The sequence below is a fragment of the Cherax quadricarinatus genome, chromosome 81 (assembly GCF_038502225.1).
Source record: "Cherax quadricarinatus isolate ZL_2023a chromosome 81, ASM3850222v1, whole genome shotgun sequence".
Lineage (NCBI taxonomy): Eukaryota > Metazoa > Arthropoda > Malacostraca > Decapoda > Parastacidae > Cherax > Cherax quadricarinatus.
The window spans coordinates 16,996,273-17,015,302 of NC_091372.1; the positions used below are offsets into that span (position 1 = coordinate 16,996,273).

The 19,030-nt window shown below is 40.3% G+C and overlaps 1 protein-coding gene across 1 annotated transcript in view; it reads left to right on the forward strand.

The window, feature by feature from the left end:
- Window positions 1–19,030, forward strand: part of LOC128699926 (uncharacterized) — a 161,015-nt gene that overhangs the window by 122,628 nt on the left and 19,357 nt on the right. Inside the window, exons 3-5 of the mRNA XM_070102474.1 lie at window positions 5,109–5,202; window positions 6,957–7,094; window positions 16,750–16,803. Coding sequence (XP_069958575.1) covers window positions 5,109–5,202; window positions 6,957–7,094; window positions 16,750–16,803 — 286 coding nt within the window. The remainder of the gene's footprint in view (window positions 1–5,108; window positions 5,203–6,956; window positions 7,095–16,749; window positions 16,804–19,030) is intronic.

The window sequence follows — 19,030 nt, forward strand, 5'->3', positions numbered from 1 at the left end:
ATGCTGAGGAATGACATCAGGTTGAACAAGGAGGATGCTGAGGAATGACAGGTTGAACACGGAGGATGCTGAGGAATGACAGGTTGAACACGGAGGATGCTGAGGAATGACAGGTTGAACACGGAGGATGCTGAGGAATGACAGGTTGAACACGGAGGATGCTGAGGAATGACAGGTTGAACTCGGAGGATGCTGAGGAATGACAGGTTGAACACGGAGGATGCTGAGGAATGACAGGTTGAACACGGAGGATGCTGAGGAATGACAGGTTGAACACGGAGGATGCTGAGGAATGACAGGTTGAACACGGAGGATGCTGAGGAATGACAGGTTGAACACGGAGGATGCTGAGGAATGACAGGTTGAACACGGAGGATGCTGAGGAATGACAGCTTAAACACGGAGGATGCTGAGGAATGACAGGTTGAACTCGGAGTATGCTGAGGAATGACAGGTTGAACTCGGAGGATGCTGAGGAATGACAGGTTGAACACGGAGGATGCTGAGGAATGACAGGTTGAACAAGGAGGATGCTGAGAAATGACAGGTTGAACACGGTGGATGCTGAGGAATGACATCAGGTTGAACAAGGAGGATGCTGAGGAATGACAGGTTGAACACGGAGGATGCTGAGGAATGACAGGTTGAACACGGAGGATGCTGAGGAATGACAGGTTGAACACGGAGGATGCTGAGGAATGACAGGTTGAACACGGAGGATGCTGAGGAATGACAGGTTGAACTCGGAGGATGCTGAGGAATGACAGGTTGAACACGGAGGATGCTGAGGAATGACAGGTTGAACACGGAGGATGCTGAGGAATGACAGGTTGAACACGGAGGATGCTGAGGAATGACAGGTTAAACACGGAGGATGCTGAGGAATGACAGGTTGAACTCGGAGTATGCTGAGGAATGACAGGTTGAACAAGGAGGATGCTGAGGAATGACAGGTTGAACACGGAGGATGCTGAGGAATGACAGGTTGAACACGGAGGATGCTGAGGAATGACAGGTTGAACACGGAGGATGCTGAGGAATGACAGGTTGAACACGGAGGATGCTGAGGAATGACATCAGGTTGAACACGGAGAATTTCATGACCTTAACTAGAAAGAACCGAATGATTACCTCATAATAACTGGTCCATATACTTGATAATTGGTCCATATACTTGATAATTGATCCATATACTTGATAATTGGTCCATATACTTGATAATTGATCCATATACTTGATAATTGGTCCATATACTTGATAATTGGTCCATATACTTGATAATTGGTCCATATAATTGATAATTGGTCCATATACTTGATAATTGATCCATATACTTGATAATTGGTCCATATACTTGATAATTGGTCCATATACTTGATAATTGGTCCATATACTTGATAATTGGTCCATATACTTGATAATTGATCCATATACTTGATAACTGGTCCATATACTTGATAATTGGTCCATATACTTGATAATTGGTCGATATACTTGATAATTGGTCCATGTACTTGACAATTGGTCCATATACTTGATAATTGATCCAAATACTTGATAATTGGTCCATATACTTGATAATTGGTCCATATACTTGATAATTGGTCCATATACTTGATAATTGGTCCATATACTTGATAATTGATCCATATACTTGATAATTGGTCCATATACTTGATAATTGGTCCATATACTTGATAATTGGTCCATATACTTGATAATTGGTCCATATACTTGATAATTGATCCATATACTTGATAATTGGTCCATATACTTGATAATTGGTCCATATACTTGATAATTGGTCCATATACTTGATAATTGGTCCATGTACTTGACAATTGGTCCATATACTTGATAATTGATCCAAATACTTGATAATTGGTCCATATACTTGATAATTGATCAATATACTTGATAATTGGTCCATATACTTGATAATTGGTCCATATACTTGATAATTGGTCCAAATACTTGATAATTGATCCACATACTTGATAATTGGTCCATATACTTGATAATTGGTCCATATACTTGATAATTGATCAATATACTTGATAATTGGTCCATATACTTGATAATTGGTCCATATACTTGATAATTGGTCCATATACTTGATAATTGATCCAAATACTTGATAATTGATCCATATGCTTGATAATTGATCCATATACTTGATAATTGGTCCATATACTTGATAATTGGTCCATATACTTGATAATTGGTCCATATTCTTGATAATTTATCCATATACTTGATAATTGGTCCATATACTTAATAATTGGTCCATATACTTGATAATTGGTCCATATACTTGATAATTGGTCCATATACTTGACAATTGGTCCATATACTTGATAATTGTCCCATATACTTGATAATTGGTCCATATACTTGATAATTGGTCCACATACTTGATAATTGATGCGTATACTTGATAATTAGTCCGTATACTTGATAATTGGTCCACATACTTGATAATTGGTCCATATACTTAATAATTGGTCCATATACTTGATAATTGGTCCATATACTTGATAATTGGTTCATATACTTGATAATTGGTCCATATACTTGATAATTTGTCCATATACTTGATAATTGATCCGTATACTTGATAATTCGTCCATATACTTGATAATTGATCCATATACTTGATAACTGGTCCATATACTTGATAATTGGTCCATATACTTGATAATTGGTCCATATACTTGATAATTGATCCATATACTTGATAATTGGTCCATATACTTGATAATTGGTCCATATACTTGATAATTGGTCCATATACTTGATAATTGGTCCATATACTTGACAATTGGTCCATATACTTGATAATTGGTCCATATACTTGATAATTAGTTCATATACTTGATAATTGGTCCATATACTTGATAAGTGGTCCATATACTTGATAATTGGTCCATATACTTGATAATTGGTCCATATACTTGATAACTGGCCCATATACTTGATAATTGGTCCATATATTTGATAGTTGGTCCATATTCTGGCCACAAAATAGAGCGAAACACCAACGTCAAAGACCTGGGAGTGATCATGTCGGAGGATCTCACCTTCAAGGACCATAATATTGTATCAATCGCATCTGCTAGAAAAATGACAGGATGGATAATGAGAACCTTCAAAACTAGGGAGGCCAAGCCCATGATGACACTCTTCAGGTCACTTGTTCTATCTAGGCTGGAATATTGCTGCACTCTAACAGCACCTTTCATGGCAGGTGAAATTGCCGACCTAGAAAATGTACAGAGAACTTTCACGGCGCGCATAACGGAGATAAAACACCTCAATTACTGGGAGCGCTTGAGGTTTCTAAACCTGTATTCCCTGGAACGCAGGAGGGAGAGATACATGATTATATACACCTGGAAAATCCTAGAGGGACTAGTACCGAACTTGCACACGAAAATCACTCACTACGAAAGCAAAAGACTTGGCAGACGATGCACCATCCCCCCAATGAAAAGCAGGGGTGTCACTAGCACGTTAAGAGACCATACAATAAGTGTCAGGGGCCCGAGACTGTTCAACTGCCTCCCAGCACACATAAGGGGGATTACCAACAGACCCCTGGCAGTCTTCAAGCTGGCACTGGACAAGCACCTAAAGTCAGTTCCTGATCAGCCGGGCTGTGGCTCGTACGTTGGTTTGCGTGCAGCCAGCAGCAACAGCCTGGTTGATCAGGCGCTGATCCACCAGGAGGCCTGGTCACAGACCGGGCCGCGGGGGCGTTGACCCCCGAAACTCTCTCCAGGTAAACTCCAGGTATGCTTGATAATTGGTTCATATTCTTGATAATTGGTCCATGTGCTTTATAATTGGTCCATATACTTGATAATTGGTCCATATGCTTGATAATTGGTCCATGTACTTGATAATTGGTCCATATACTTTATGATTGGTCCATGTACTTGATAATTGGTCCATATACTTGATAATTGGTCCATATACTTGATAATTGGTCCATGTACTTGATAATTGGTCCATATACTTGATAATTGGTCTATAAACTTGATAATTGGCCCATATACTTGATAATTGGTCCATATCGTTGATAATTTTTCCATATACTTGATAATTGGTCCATATACTTGATAATTGGTCCATATACTTTATGATTGGTCCATGTACTTGATAATTGGTCCATATACTTGATAATTGGTCCATATACTTGATAATTGGTCCATGTACTTGATAATTGGTCCATATACTTGATAATTGGTCTATAAACTTGATAATTGGCCCATATACTTGATAATTGGTCCATATCGTTGATAATTTGTCCAAATAATTGATAATTGGTCCATAAACTAGATATTTGGTCCACATACTTGATAATTGGTCCATATACTTGATAATTGGTCTGTATACTGATTATTGAACCATATACTTGATAATTGGTCCATATGCTTGATAATTGGTCCATATGCTTGATAATTGGTCCATATACTTGATAATTGGTCCATATACTTGATAATTGGTCTGTATACTGATTATTGAACCATATACTTGATAATTGGTCCATATGCTTGATAATTGGTCCATATGCTTGATAATTGGTCCATATACTTGATAATTGGTCCATATACTTGATAATTGGTCTGTATACTGATTATTGAACCATATACTTGATAATTGGTCCATATGCTTGATAATTGGTCCATATGCTTGATAATTGGTCCATATACTTCATAATTGGTCCATATACTTGATAATAGGTCTATATACTTGATTATTGGTGCATATACTGATAATTGGTCCATATACTGATAATTGGTCCATATACTTGATAATAGGTCCATATACTTGATAATTGGTCCAAATACTGATAATTGGTCCATATACTTGATAATTGGTCCATATACTTGATAACTGGTACATATACTTGATAATTGGTCCTCATATGTGATAACTGGTACATATACTTAATAATTGGTCCTCATATGTGATAACTGGTAAATATACTTAATAATTGGTCCTCATATGTGATAACTGGTACATATACTTAATAATTGGTACATATACTTATCACTTCAATTATCACTTTTTTAAGATATTCTTAAATGATAATGTTCTTGCAGACTGAAAGGAGGGGAATTACGTCTTTCCGCAGTGTGACTATAACTGGCAACGGTACTATGGAATGGATCCTGTGCAAGAGGATTGACAGTTGTCGTAAGTAACAGCCTTAGTTACGTCAACACTGCATCATACACCCATTCTGTATTTCTAGCTTGCTTTGTTTCTGGTAATTTCTTGTCTTTAGATATCAGTATGAACACCAAACAATGAATGTACAGAGGAATGGACAAGGACTCGAAAAGTGGGCTAGACAGGTAGCAGGTCCACTGTTGTACCATTGAGATACGAGGCTATCAATGATGATGGTCACAGCTGTTGACCTCTGACGCTGGAGTCCTCGTACAGTGCTGGAGGCTTGGTACAGTGCTGGAGGCCTCGTACAGTGCTGGAGGCTTGGTACAGTGCTGGGGGCCTGGTACAGTGCTGGAGGTCTCGTACAGTGCTGGAGGCCTGGTACAGTGCTGGAGGCCTGGTACAGTGCTGGAGGTCTCGTACAGTGCTGGAGGCCTGGTACAGTGCTGGAGGCCTGGTACAGTGCTGGAGGCTTGGTACAGTGCTGAAGGCCTGGTACAGTGCTGGAGGCCTGGTACAGTGCTGGGGGCCTTGTACAGTGCCGGAGGCCTCGTACAGTGCTAGAGGCTTGGTGCAGTGCTGGGGCCTGGTACAGTGCTGGAGGCCTGGTACAGTGCTGGAGGCCTTGTACAGTGCTGGAGGCCTGGTACAGTGCTGGAACTGCTACCACTGGAAGTCTCGTACAGTACTGAAACTGCTACCACTGGAAGCCTCGTACATTGCTGGAACTGCTACCACTAGAAGCCTCGTACAGTGCTGGAACTGCTGCAACTGGAAGCCTCGTACAGTGCTAGAACTGCTACCACTAAAGGCCTCGTATAGTTCTGGAACTGCTACCACTGGAAGCCTCGTACTGTGCTGGGACTACTAGAACTGGAAGCCTCGTACAGTGCTGGAACTGCTACCACTGGAGGCCTCGTACATTGCTGGAACTGCTATCTGTGAAGACAACGGCTCAGGTTCCCGTCCAGTCTTTTATTTACTCATTGACAGTCTTTCATTACAAAATTGGACGAGTTTACCAAACATTGTCTTAATATTCTTGTATTCTCTCACCAATGTCAACAACAAACACTGTCTGGTTTTAACATACCAGCATTAAAATCAACCATTACCTTGTCTATACATTCTGGCATTAACTCTAAACATTGTCTTGTCTTTAAATGACATTACTCACACCAAACACTGTCTTGTCATCACATAACATAATGTACACCAAGCATTGTCTTGTCATCACATAACATAATGTACACCAAACACTGTCTTGTCTTCACATAACATAATGTACACCAAGCACTGTCTTGTCATCACATAACATTACCAAAGATCCTGACATCTTTCGTCCCTTTGTAAATGCGTTCATTTTATATGAGAAACCTGCCTTGATAATCTGCAAAACTGTTACTGCACTAAACTCTTTGTATCAAGAAACAAAAATACTTAAGTAAATCTGACTTATAGGAGAGAACCATAGGGCAACGTTTCGATCCGACTTGGACCATTTACAAAGCCACAACAGCAGAAAAGATTGAGGGAGCCAGTAAACAGAAATTCTCCTTCTCATTGTTAGTACCTGCAAGGATCCCAGTGGAAATAAATCACTCTCTCTGACGTTTTGGGAAATAAGTCACTCTGACTTTTTGGGAAATAAATCACTCTAACGTTTTTGGGTTATACTAACTTCTCTACACATATGATGCTGTGTATAATCTACGTAACTGTATTTGTGTATACGTGAATAAACTTACACTGATCAGACCACCTTCCTCACACAGCTGCCATACCCGCTGGTAGCACCACGAGAAATTCATCGACTGCAGTGACCGTCTTGGTGATGCTGCTGATCTTGTTGGTGGTTGTCATGGTGATCTGTACTGCTTATATAATTCACCTCAGAAAGATTATAAGTCAAAGTAAGTTCATTCTTTTCCAATTCGTTTTCATCCACTCTAAATTTCGAGAGTGTTAACCACTGTGTATGCTCCACTAACCACAGTCTAAGGGTAACCGTGGAAGGTGACACATCCACACTCTGCTACTCCTCTCTCCCTGCTTTGGTTGCTCTCTTGCAACATTGCACAGCTCCTGATGACGCACTGAGAAGTGTGAAAGTACTTGAGATAAAGATTTCCACCCCCTCCCCTCCCCTCCCATGGCTTGTCTTGCAAGGTTAAGATCACCCATTTGTGATTGCATATATATATATATCTTTCTTCTTTCAACGTACCAGCCGTATCCCACCGAGGCAGGGTGACCCAAAAGAAAAAATTGAAGTTTCTCCTTTTAAATTTAGTAATATATACAGGAGAAGGGGTTACTAGCCCCTTGTTCCCGGCATTTTAGTCGCCTCTTATGACGCGCATGGCTTACAGAGGAAGAATTCTGTTCCAATTCCCCATGGAGATAAGAGGAAATAAACAAGAACAAGAATTAGAAAGAAAATAGAAGAAAACCCAGAGGGGTGTGTATATATATGCTTGTACATGTATGTGTAGTGTGACCTAAGTGTAAGTAGAAGTAGCAAGACTTACCTGTAATCTTGCATGTTTATGAGACAGACAAAAGACACCAGCAATCCTACCATCATGTAAAACAATTACAGGCTTTCGTTTTACACTCACTTGGCAGGACGGTAGTACCTCCCTCCCTGGGCGGTTGCTGTGTACCAACCTACTACCTACAATATATATATATATAAATATATATATATATATATATGTATATATATATATGTATATATATATATATGTATATATATATATGGGGTGCCAGGTGTAAATGATAATGGGAGCCCTTTGATTGAACTTTGTATAGAAAGGGGTTTAGTTATAGGTAATACATATTTTAAGAAAAAGAGGATAAATAAGTATACACGATATGATGTAGGGCGAAATGACAGTAGTTTGTTGGATTATGTATTGGTAGATAAAAGACTGTTGAGTAGACTTCAGGATGTACATGTTTATAGAGGGGCCACAGATATATCAGATCACTTTCTAGTTGTAGCTATACTGAGAGTAAAAGGTAGATGGGATACAAGGAGAATAGAAGCATCAGGGAAGAGAGAGGTGAAGGTTTATAAACTAAAAGAGAAGGCAGTTAGGGTAAGATATAAACAGCTATTGGAGGATAGATGGGCTAATGAGAGCATAGGCAATGGGGTCGAAGAGGTATGGGGTAGGTTTAAAAATGTAGTGTTAGAGTGTTCAGCAGAAGTTTGTGGTTACAGGAAAGTGGGTGCAGGAGGGAAGAGGAGCGATTGGTGGAATGATGATGTAAAGAGAGTAGTAAGGGAGAAAAAGTTAGCATATGAGAAGTTTTTACAAAGTAGAAGTGATGCAAGGAGGGAAGAGTATATGGAGAAAAAGAGAGAAGTTAAGAGAGTGGTGAAGCAATGTAAAAAGAGAGCAAATGAGAGAGTGGGTGAGATGTTATCAACAAATTTTGTTGAAAATAAGAAAAAGTTTTGGAGTGAGATTAACAAGTTAAGAAAGCCTAGAGAACAAATGGATTTGTCAGTTAAAAATAGGAGAGGAGAGTTATTAAATGGAGAGTTAGAGGTATTGGGAAGATGGAAGGAATATTTTGAGGAATTGTTAAATGTTGATGAAGATAGGGAAGCTGTGATTTCGTGTATAGGGCAAGGAGGAATAACATCTTGTAGGAGTGAGGAAGAGCCAGTTGTGAGTGTGGGGGAAGTTCGTGAGGCAGTAGGTAAAATGAAAGGGGGTAAGGCAGCCGGGATTGATGGGATAAAGATAGAAATGTTAAAAGCAGGTGGGGATATAGTTTTGGAGTGCTTGGTGCAATTATTTAATAAATGTATGGAAGAGGGTAAGGTACCTAGGGATTGGAAGAGAGCATGCATAGTTCCTTTGTATAAAGGCAAAGGGGATAAAAGAGAGTGCAAAAATTATAGGGGGATAAGTCTGTTGAGTATACCTGGTAAAGTGTATGGTAGAGTTATAATTGAAAGAATTAAGAGTAAGACGGAGAATAGGATAGCAGATGAACAAGGAGGCTTTAGGAAAGGTAGGGGGTGTGTGGACCAGGTGTTTACAGTGAAACATATAAGTGAACAGTATTTAGATAAGGCTAAAGAGGTCTTTGTGGCATTTATGGATTTGGAAAAGGCGTATGACAGGGTGGATAGGGGGGCAATGTGGCAGATGTTGCAAGTGTATGGTGTAGGAGGTAGGTTACTGAAAGCAGTGAAGAGTTTTTACGAGGATAGTGAGGCTCAAGTTAGAGTATGTAGGAAAGAGGGAAATTTTTTCCCAGTAAAAGTAGGCCTTAGACAAGGATGTGTGATGTCACCGTGGTTGTTTAATATATTTATAGATGGGGTTGTAAGAGAAGTAAATGCGAGGGTCTTGGCAAGAGGCGTGGAGTTAAAAGATAAAGAATCACACACAAAGTGGGAGTTGTCACAGCTGCTCTTTGCTGATGACACTGTGCTCTTGGGAGATTCTGAAGAGAAGTTGCAGAGATTGGTGGATGAATTTGGTAGGGTGTGCAAAAGAAGAAAATTAAAGGTGAATACAGGAAAGAGTAAGGTTATGAGGATAACAAAAAGATTAGGTGATGAAAGATTGAATATCAGATTGGAGGGAGAGAGTATGGAGGAGGTGAACGTATTCAGATATTTGGGAGTGGACGTGTCAGCGGATGGGTCTATGAAAGATGAGGTGAATCATAGAATTGATGAGGGAAAAAGAGTGAGTGGTGCACTTAGGAGTCTGTGGAGACAAAGAACTTTGTCCTTGGAGGCAAAGAGGGGAATGTATGAGAGTATAGTTTTACCAACGCTCTTATATGGGTGTGAAGCGTGGGTGATGAATGTTGCAGCGAGGAGAAGGCTGGAGGCAGTGGAGATGTCATGTCTGAGGGCAATGTGTGGTGTGAATATAATGCAGAGAATTCGTAGTTTGGAAGTTAGGAGGAGGTGCGGGATTACCAAAACTGTTGTCCAGAGGGCTGAGGAAGGGTTGTTGAGGTGGTTCGGACATGTAGAGAGAATGGAGCGAAACAGAATGACTTCAAGAGTGTATCAGTCTGTAGTGGAAGGAAGGCGGGGTAGGGGTCGGCCTAGGAAGGGTTGGAGGGAGGGGGTAAAGGAGGTTTTGTGTGCGAGGGGCTTGGACTTCCAGCAGGCATGCGTGAGCGTGTTTGATAGGAGTGAATGGAGACAAATGGTTTTTAATACTTGACGTGCTGTTGGAGTGTGAGCAAAGTAACATTTATGAAGGGATTCAGGGAAACCGGCAGGCCGGACTTGAGTCCTGGAGATGGGAAGTACAGTGCCTGCACTCTGAAGGAGGGGTGTTAATGTTGCAGTTTAAAAACTGTAGTGTAAAGCACCCTTCTGGCAAGACAGTGATGGAGTGAATGATGGTGAAAGTTTTTCTTTTTCGGGCCACCCTGCCTTGGTGGGAATCGGCCGGTGTGATAATAAAAAAAAATATATATATATATATATATATATATATATATATATATATATATATATATATATAACACAGCACTACGACTAGCAGTTTCGAACCCATGTAGTCTTGGCCCTGCCTCGTGTTGAACGAAAATCACATGACGCCTTAACCCACTGAACCACACAATCCTACAAGAACCAAGCACCCAGCCAAGCTAGGTGTGTTACAGTTGGTCCGTTTGGTGTACTAGCCTTCACAAGCAGTATATATACATTACTGTGACCATGAACTAGTGGTACTGAATCAATAACAAGACTGCGTCTAGCCGAGGATTCGAACCCATGTAGTCTAGGCCCTGCCTCATGGTGAGCAGGGCCAAGACTACATGGGTTCGAGTCCTCGGCTAATCGCAGTGTTGTTATCGATTCAATACCACTCGTTCGTGTATTATTATTATTATTATTATTATTATTATTATTATTATTATTATTATTATTATTATTATTATTATTATTATTATTATTATTATACTCGGCAGTCTCCCACCTTCATAGAGTAGGTCCTCAAGCCTTGCTCGCAAAGCTCTCACTTCACACTCTAAGATCCCGGGTTCGATTCCGAGAGGGGTGGAAACATTCGACGCGTTTTCTTACAAGTGTTGCCCTGTTCACCTGGTAAGTAGGTACCTGGGTGTTAGTCGACTGGTGTGGGTCGCATCCTGGGGGACAAGATTGAAGACGTCAATGGAAATAAGACAGTCCTTCGATGACGCATTGCCTTTCTTGGGTTATCCTGGGTGACAAACCCTCAGGGGTTAAAAATTCGAACATCTCATCTTTTATCTTACTGCTTCCTTCCAGGACTCAAGTCCGGTTAACCGATTTTTCCCGAATATATTCATAAATTTTATCTTGCTCACACTCCAACAGCACTTCAAATCACTTGTCTACAGTCATTTCTATCTAATAAGCTCTCACAAGTCTTTTGAATAAGCCCCTATTACTCCTTCCCTCCACTCAGGCCTTCTAGGCCGTCTGAATAACACTTTTGGTAACTCCACACCTCCTGATCTCCCAATTATGAATTCTCTGTGTAATACTCACACTACACACGGATCTGAAACACGATATCTCCATTGCCACCAATATCTTATTTGCTGCAACATTAAAAAGCCTTGCTTCACACCCACACAAGTATTAGTACCACTATTGTTTTGTTTTTAACATAAGAACATAAGAAAGGAGGAACACTGCAGCAGGCCTGTTGGCCCATAACACAGGCCCTTTCCCACTAAGGTACAGTGACTAAAAAAAGCTGAAACACTTTCAATATCTTTCACTTCATCACCATCTTGTCAAAACAGTGCTAATATTATAGTTCAAAAGGGCAAATATCCCCACCCTTCTTCTAGGACTCAAGTCCAGCTAACTGGTTTCCCTGAATCCCTTCACAAATGTTACTTTGCTCACACTCTAACAGCACGTAAAGGTCATAAAAACAGCATGCTTTTACTCCTGTCTAACAGGTTTATATAAGCTTGCTTAAAGTCCAAGCCTCTCGCACACAAAACCCTCCTTTGTCCCCTCCCTCCAACCTTTCCTAGGACAACCTCTACCCCACCTTCCTTCCACTGCAAATTTGTATGCTCTCCAAGTCACCCTATTTTGTTCAATCATCTCTAAGTGTCTGAATCACCTCAACATTCCCTCTTCAACCCTCTGGTTATTTTTTTTTTATCAATACTGTGTTTCCTTCTAACCTCAAAGCTACAAATTCTCTGAGTAATATTTCCACCACACTTTGTCCTCAGACACGTCACTGCATCCAGCCTCTTCCTAGCTATAACATTCACAACCCAAGCTTCACACGCATATACATGAGTTGATACAACTATAGTCTCGTATATTCCCTTTGCTTCCATGGATAACATTCTTTTTCTCCACAGATTTCTTAATGCATCACCCACTGTGTCACCCTCGTCAGTTCTGTGGTTCACCTCGTCTTTCACAGATCCATCTACTGACAAATTCACTCCTAAATATGTAAACACATTCACTTCCTCCATACTTTCTCCCTCCAGTCTTTCATTGCCTAAATTTTTTGTCACCCTCACCACTTTGCTTTTTCGTATGTTCACTTCTAATTTCTTTCTTATACATATTCTAAATTCATCCACAACCTTTGCAACTTCTCCTCGGAATCTCTCAAAAACATGTGTTAGATTCTTTATCTTCCAGTTCCATACATCTTCCCAGCACCCGAGCATTCATTTCTCTTACATCCCCATCTATATATATATGTTAAACAACTATGGTGACAGTGACGTCATGTTTCCCTGCATAACGCCTGTTTATACTCGAAAAATAATCTCCCTTTCTCATACATACCTTAGCCTCACTGTTCTCGTAAAACTCTTAACTGCTTTCAGTAACCTACCACCTATTCCCTATCCACCTATCATTGCTTCCCTGTCTATCCTATCATATTCCTTTTCCATATCCATAAATGCAAAGTAAAGTTCCTTACCCTTTTCTAAACATTGTTCACTTACATGTTTCAATATGGACTCTTGGTCAACACATCCCTTATCCTTCATCTACGATCCTACTCTCCGTTATACCCTTATCTCTTTCAATAATAACTCAACTATACACTTTTCTATGTATACTCTATGTATACTATGCACACACTCTGCAAATCCATAGGTACCTTCCCCTCTTTCAAACATTTATTAAATAAAGTCCCATCCACTCCAAAATTATATCCCCACCTGTTTTTAATATTTCTGTCTTGACTAAATCAATCCCAGTTGCTTTACCTCCTTTCATTTTACCACAGCCTCACACATCTCCTTCATACTCACATCCGCCTCTTCCTCACTCCTAGAAGATGTTATACCTCCCTGTCCATTGCATAAATTCACAGCTTCCCTCTTTTCATCAACAATAAACAGTTCCTGAAAATATTCCCTCCATCTTCTCAATATTAATCTCTCTTCTAAATATTTTCTAATTCTCATCAAAATTTGTGGAAAGTTTATCACCCACTGACTCAGTTACTCTCTTTTTTACTTTCATTCAGCGCTCTCTTAACCTGTATTTTTTCTCTCCACATACTCCGCCTTGCTTATATATATTAGGGTGGCTCGTGGCCTGGTAGGCAAAGCACTCGCTGCACACACCGAGGGTCAGGGTACAATTCCCGACAAGGGTGAAAATATTGGACGTGTTTCCTTAAACCTGTTGTCCACGTTCACCGAACAGTGTTAGTCGACTGGTGTGGGTCGCATCCTGGGACAAAAATTGACCTAATTTGCGGGAAATGCTCCGTATAACAAGGTACTTTCTACATAGTAGTATGTCACTGCTGTCAGCTATGGTCTGTATACCTTGTACATGTACTTGTATACCTTGTAAATGTACTTATATACACTGTACATGTACTTGTATACCTTGTACATGTACTTGTATACCTTGTAAATGTACTTGTATACCTTGTACATGTACTTGTATACCTTGTACATGTACTTGTATACCTTGTAAATGTACTTATATACCGTGTACATGTACTTGTATACCTTGTACATGTACTTGTATACCTTGTAAATGTACTTGTATACCTTGTACATGTACTTGTATACCTTGTACATGTACTTGTATACCTTGTACATGTACTTGTATACCTTGTACATGTACTTGTATACCTTGTAAATGTACTTGTATACCTTGTACATGTACTTGTATACCTTGTACATGTACTTGTATACTTTGTACATGTACTTGTATACCTTGTACATGTACTTGTATACCTTGTACATGTACTTGTATACCTTGTACATGTACTTGTATACCTTGTACATGTACTTGTATACCTTGTACATGTACTTGTATACCTTGTACATGTACTTGTATACCTTGTACATGTACTTGTATACCTTGTACATGTACTTGTATACCTTGTACATGTACTTGTATACCTTGTACATGTACTTGTATACCTTGTACATGTACTTGTATACCTTGTACATGTACTTGTATACCTTGTACATGTACTTGTATACCTTGTACATGTACTTGTATACCTTGTACATGTACTTGTATACCTTGTACATGTACTTGTATACCTTGTACATGTACTTGTATACCTTGTACATGTACTTGTATACCTTGTACATGTACTTGTATACCTTGTACATGTACTTGTATACCTTGTACATGTACTTGTATACCTTGTACATGTACTTGTATACCTTGTACATGTACTTGTATACCTTGTACATGTACTTGTATACCTTGTACATGTACTTGTATACCTTGTACATGTACTTGTATACCTTGTACATGTACTTGTATACCTTGTACATGTACTTGTATACCTTGTACATGTACTTGTATACCTTGTACATGTACTTGTATACCTTGTACATGTACTTGTATACCTTGTACATGTACTTGTATATCTTGTACATGTACTTGTATACCTTGTACATGTACTTGTATACCTTGTACATGTACTTGTATACCTTGTACATGTACTTGTATACCTTGTACATGTACTTGTGTACCTTGTACATGTACTTGTATACCTTGTACATGTACTGGTAGAAATAAAGATTTATTATTGTTTTTGCTTCGTGAAAACCTCTCAAATTCTAAGTTTATGTCTTAAACTCTGTTTACCTCATCATTCCACCAGTCGCTCCTCCACCGTCCCTCAACCACCCTCCTATATCCACAAACTTCTGCTGAACATTCCAAAAGTACAGTGGACCCCCGCATAACGATCACCTCCGAATGCGACCAATTATGTAAGTGTATTTATGTAAGTGTGTTTGTACGTGTATGTTTGGGGGTCTGAAATGGACTAATCTACTTCAGAATATTCCTTATGGGAACAAATTCGGTCAGTACTGGCACCTGAACATACTTCTGGAGTGAAAAAATATCGTTAACCAGGGGTCCACTGTACAGTGGACCCCCGGTTTACGATCAGCTCCCAATGCGACCAATTATGTAAGTGTATTTATGTAAGTGTGTTTGTACGTGTATGTTTGGGGGTCTGAAATGGACTAATCTACTTCACAATATTCCTTATGGGAACAAATTCGGTCAGTACTGGCACCTGAACATACTTCTGGAGTGAAAAAATATCGTTAACCGGGGGTCCACTGTACATTGGACCCCCGGTTTACGATCAGCTCCCAATGCGACCAATTATGTAAGTGTATTTATGTAAGTGTGTTTGTACGTGTATGTTTGGGGGTCTGAAATGGACTAATCTACTTCACAATATTCCTTATGGGAACAAATTCGGTCAGTACTGGCACCTGAACATACTTCTGGAGTGAAAAAATATCGTTAACCGGGGGTCCACTGTACATTGGACCCCCGGTTTACGATCAGCTCCCAATGCGACCAATTATGTAAGTGTATTTATGTAAGTGTGTTTGTACGTGTATGTTTGGGGGTCTGAAATGGACTAATCTACTTCACAATATTCCTTATGGGAACAAATTCGGTCAGTACTGGCACCTGAACATACTTCTGGAGTGAAAAAATATCGTTAACCGGGGGTCCACTGTACATTCTTAAATCTACCTCATTCCTCTTCAACTTCCTTATTCCCTCTTACCATCTCCTCTTTCTGCCTCTTAATCTTCACCTCTCTCTTACTTGCTGCTTCCATTATCCTTGTATCCTATCTTTCCCTCTCACTACAACCAAAGATTGATCAGATACATCTCCTGGCTCTCTATTACCCATCAACCTCTTATCCACCGATTATTATAATCAAAAAGAAGCGCTAAACCACAAGGGCTATACAGCTTATCCACCGATACATAGCCCAACAAACTACTGTTATTACGACCTGTGTAATATGTCGTATATTCATCACATGTTTCTTAATGTATTACCTATTATCAAGGTTTTTCTTAATTATCATTTACCCCCTTTTATCCAGTTATTATTCAAATATCATTATTATATTTATTAGTATTATTTTCATAATCATTATCATAATTACTATTATCATTACTATTACTATTATAATATTATCATTATTATAATAATTACTATTATTATTATTATTATTATGTCTAAATTAACATGTAATTTATCAATATTATTATATATTTCAGTTATCGTCTCAAAGTTCCTCTCCAACAATGTCGCCAGTGACGGCAACGTGTACTGTGAGTACTGTGTACTGTGTACTGTGTGCTGTGTACTGTGTGCTGTGTACTGTGAGTACTGTGTACTGTGTACTGTGTGCTGTGTACTGTGTGCTGTGTACTGTGTGCTGTGTACTGTGAGTACTGTGTACTGTGTACTGTGTGCTGTGTACTGTGTACTGTGTACTGTCTAGTGTGTGCTGTCTAGTGTGTGCTGTCTAGTGTGTGCTGTCTAGTGTGTACTGTGTACTGTGTACTGTCTAGTGTGTACTGTGTACTGTCTAGTGTGTGCTGTCTAGTGTGTGCTGTCTAGTGTGTGCTGTGTACTGTGTACTGTGTACTGTGAGTACTGTGTACTGTGTACTGTGAGTACTGTGTACTGTGTGCTGTGTACTGTGTACTGTGTACTGTGTACTGTGAGTACTGTGTACTGTGTACTGTGAGTACTGTGTACTGTGTACTGTGTACTGTGTACTGTGAGTACTGTGTACTGTGTGCTGTGTACTGTGTACTGTGTACTGTGAGTACTGTGTACTGTGTACTGTGAGTACTGTGTACTGTGTGCTGTGTACTGTGTGATGTGTACTGTGTACTGTGTACTGTGTGCTGTGTACTGTGTGCTGTGTACTGCATACTGTGTACTGTGTACTGTGTGCTGTGTGCTGTGTGCTGTGTGCTGTGTGCTGTGTACTGTGTACTGTGTGCTGTGTACTGTGTGCTGTGTACTGTGTGCTGTGTACTGCATACTGTGTACTGTGTACTGTGTACTGTGTACTGTGTGCTGTGTGCTGTGTGCTGTGTACTGTGTACTGTGTGCTGTGTACTGTGTGCTGTGTACTGTGTGCTGTGTACTGTGTGCTGTGTACTGTGTGCTGTGTACTGCATACTGTGTACTGTGTACTGTGTACTGTGTACTGTGTGCTGTGTGCTGTGTACTGTGTACTGTGTGCTGTGTACTGTGTGCTGTGTACTGTGTGCTGTGTACTGCATACTGTGTACTGTGTACTGTGTACTGTGTACTGTGTGCTGTGTGCTGTGTGCTGTGTACTGTGTACTGTGTGCTGTGTACTGTGTGCTGTGTACTGTGTGCTGTGTACTGCATACTGTGTACTGTGTACTGTGTACTGTGTACTGTGTGCTGTGTGCTGTGTACTGTGTACTGTGTGCTGTGTACTGTGTGCTGTGTACTGTGTGCTGTGTACTGCATACTGTGTACTGTGTACTGTGTGCTGTGTACTGTGTACTGTGTACTGTGTGCTGTGTACTGTGAGTACTGTGTACTGTGTACTGTGTGCTGTGTGCTGTGTGCTGTGTACTGCATACTGTGTACTGTGTACTGTGTGCTGTGTGCTGTGTGCTGTGTACTGTGTACTGTGTGCTGTGTACTGTGTGCTGTGTACTGTGTGCTGTGTACTGCATACTGTGTACTGTGTACTGTGTGCTGTGTGCTGTGTGCTGTGTACTGTGTACTGTGTGCTGTGTGCTGTGTGCTGTGTACTGTGAGTACTGTGTACTGTGTACTGTGTACTGTGTGCTGTGTACTGTGTACTGTGTACTGTGTGCTGTGTACTGTGTACTGTGAGTACTGTGTACTGTGTACTGTGTGCTGTGTACTGTGTGCTGTGTACTGTGTACTGTGAGTACTGTGTACTGTGTACTGTGTGCTGTGTACTGTGTACTGTGAGTACTGTGTACTGTGTACTGTGTGTACTGTGTACTGTGTGTACTGTGTACTGTGTACTGTGTGTACTGTGTACTGTGTACTGTGTGTACTGTGTACTGTGTACTGTGAGTACTGTGTACTGTGTACTGTGTGTACTGTGTGTACTCTGTACTGTGTGCTGTGTACTGTGAGTACTGTGTACTGTGTACTGTGTGCTGTGTACTGTGAGTACTGTGTACTGTGTACTGTGTGCTGTGTGCTGTGTGCTGTGTACTGTGTACTGTGAGTACTGTGTACTGTGTACTGTGTACTGTGAGTACTGTGTACTGTGTACTGTGTACTGTGTGTACTGTGTACTGTGTACTGTGTGTACTGTGTACTGTGTACTGTGTGTACTGTGTACTGTGTACTGTGAGTACTGTGTACTGTGTACTGTGTGTACTGTGTGTACTCTGTACTGTGTGCTGTGTACTGTGAGTACTGTGTACTGTGTACTGTGTGTACTGTGTACTGTGTACTGTGTACTGTGTACTGTGTGTACTGTGTACTGTGTGCTGTGTACTGTGTACTGTGTACTGTGTGTAC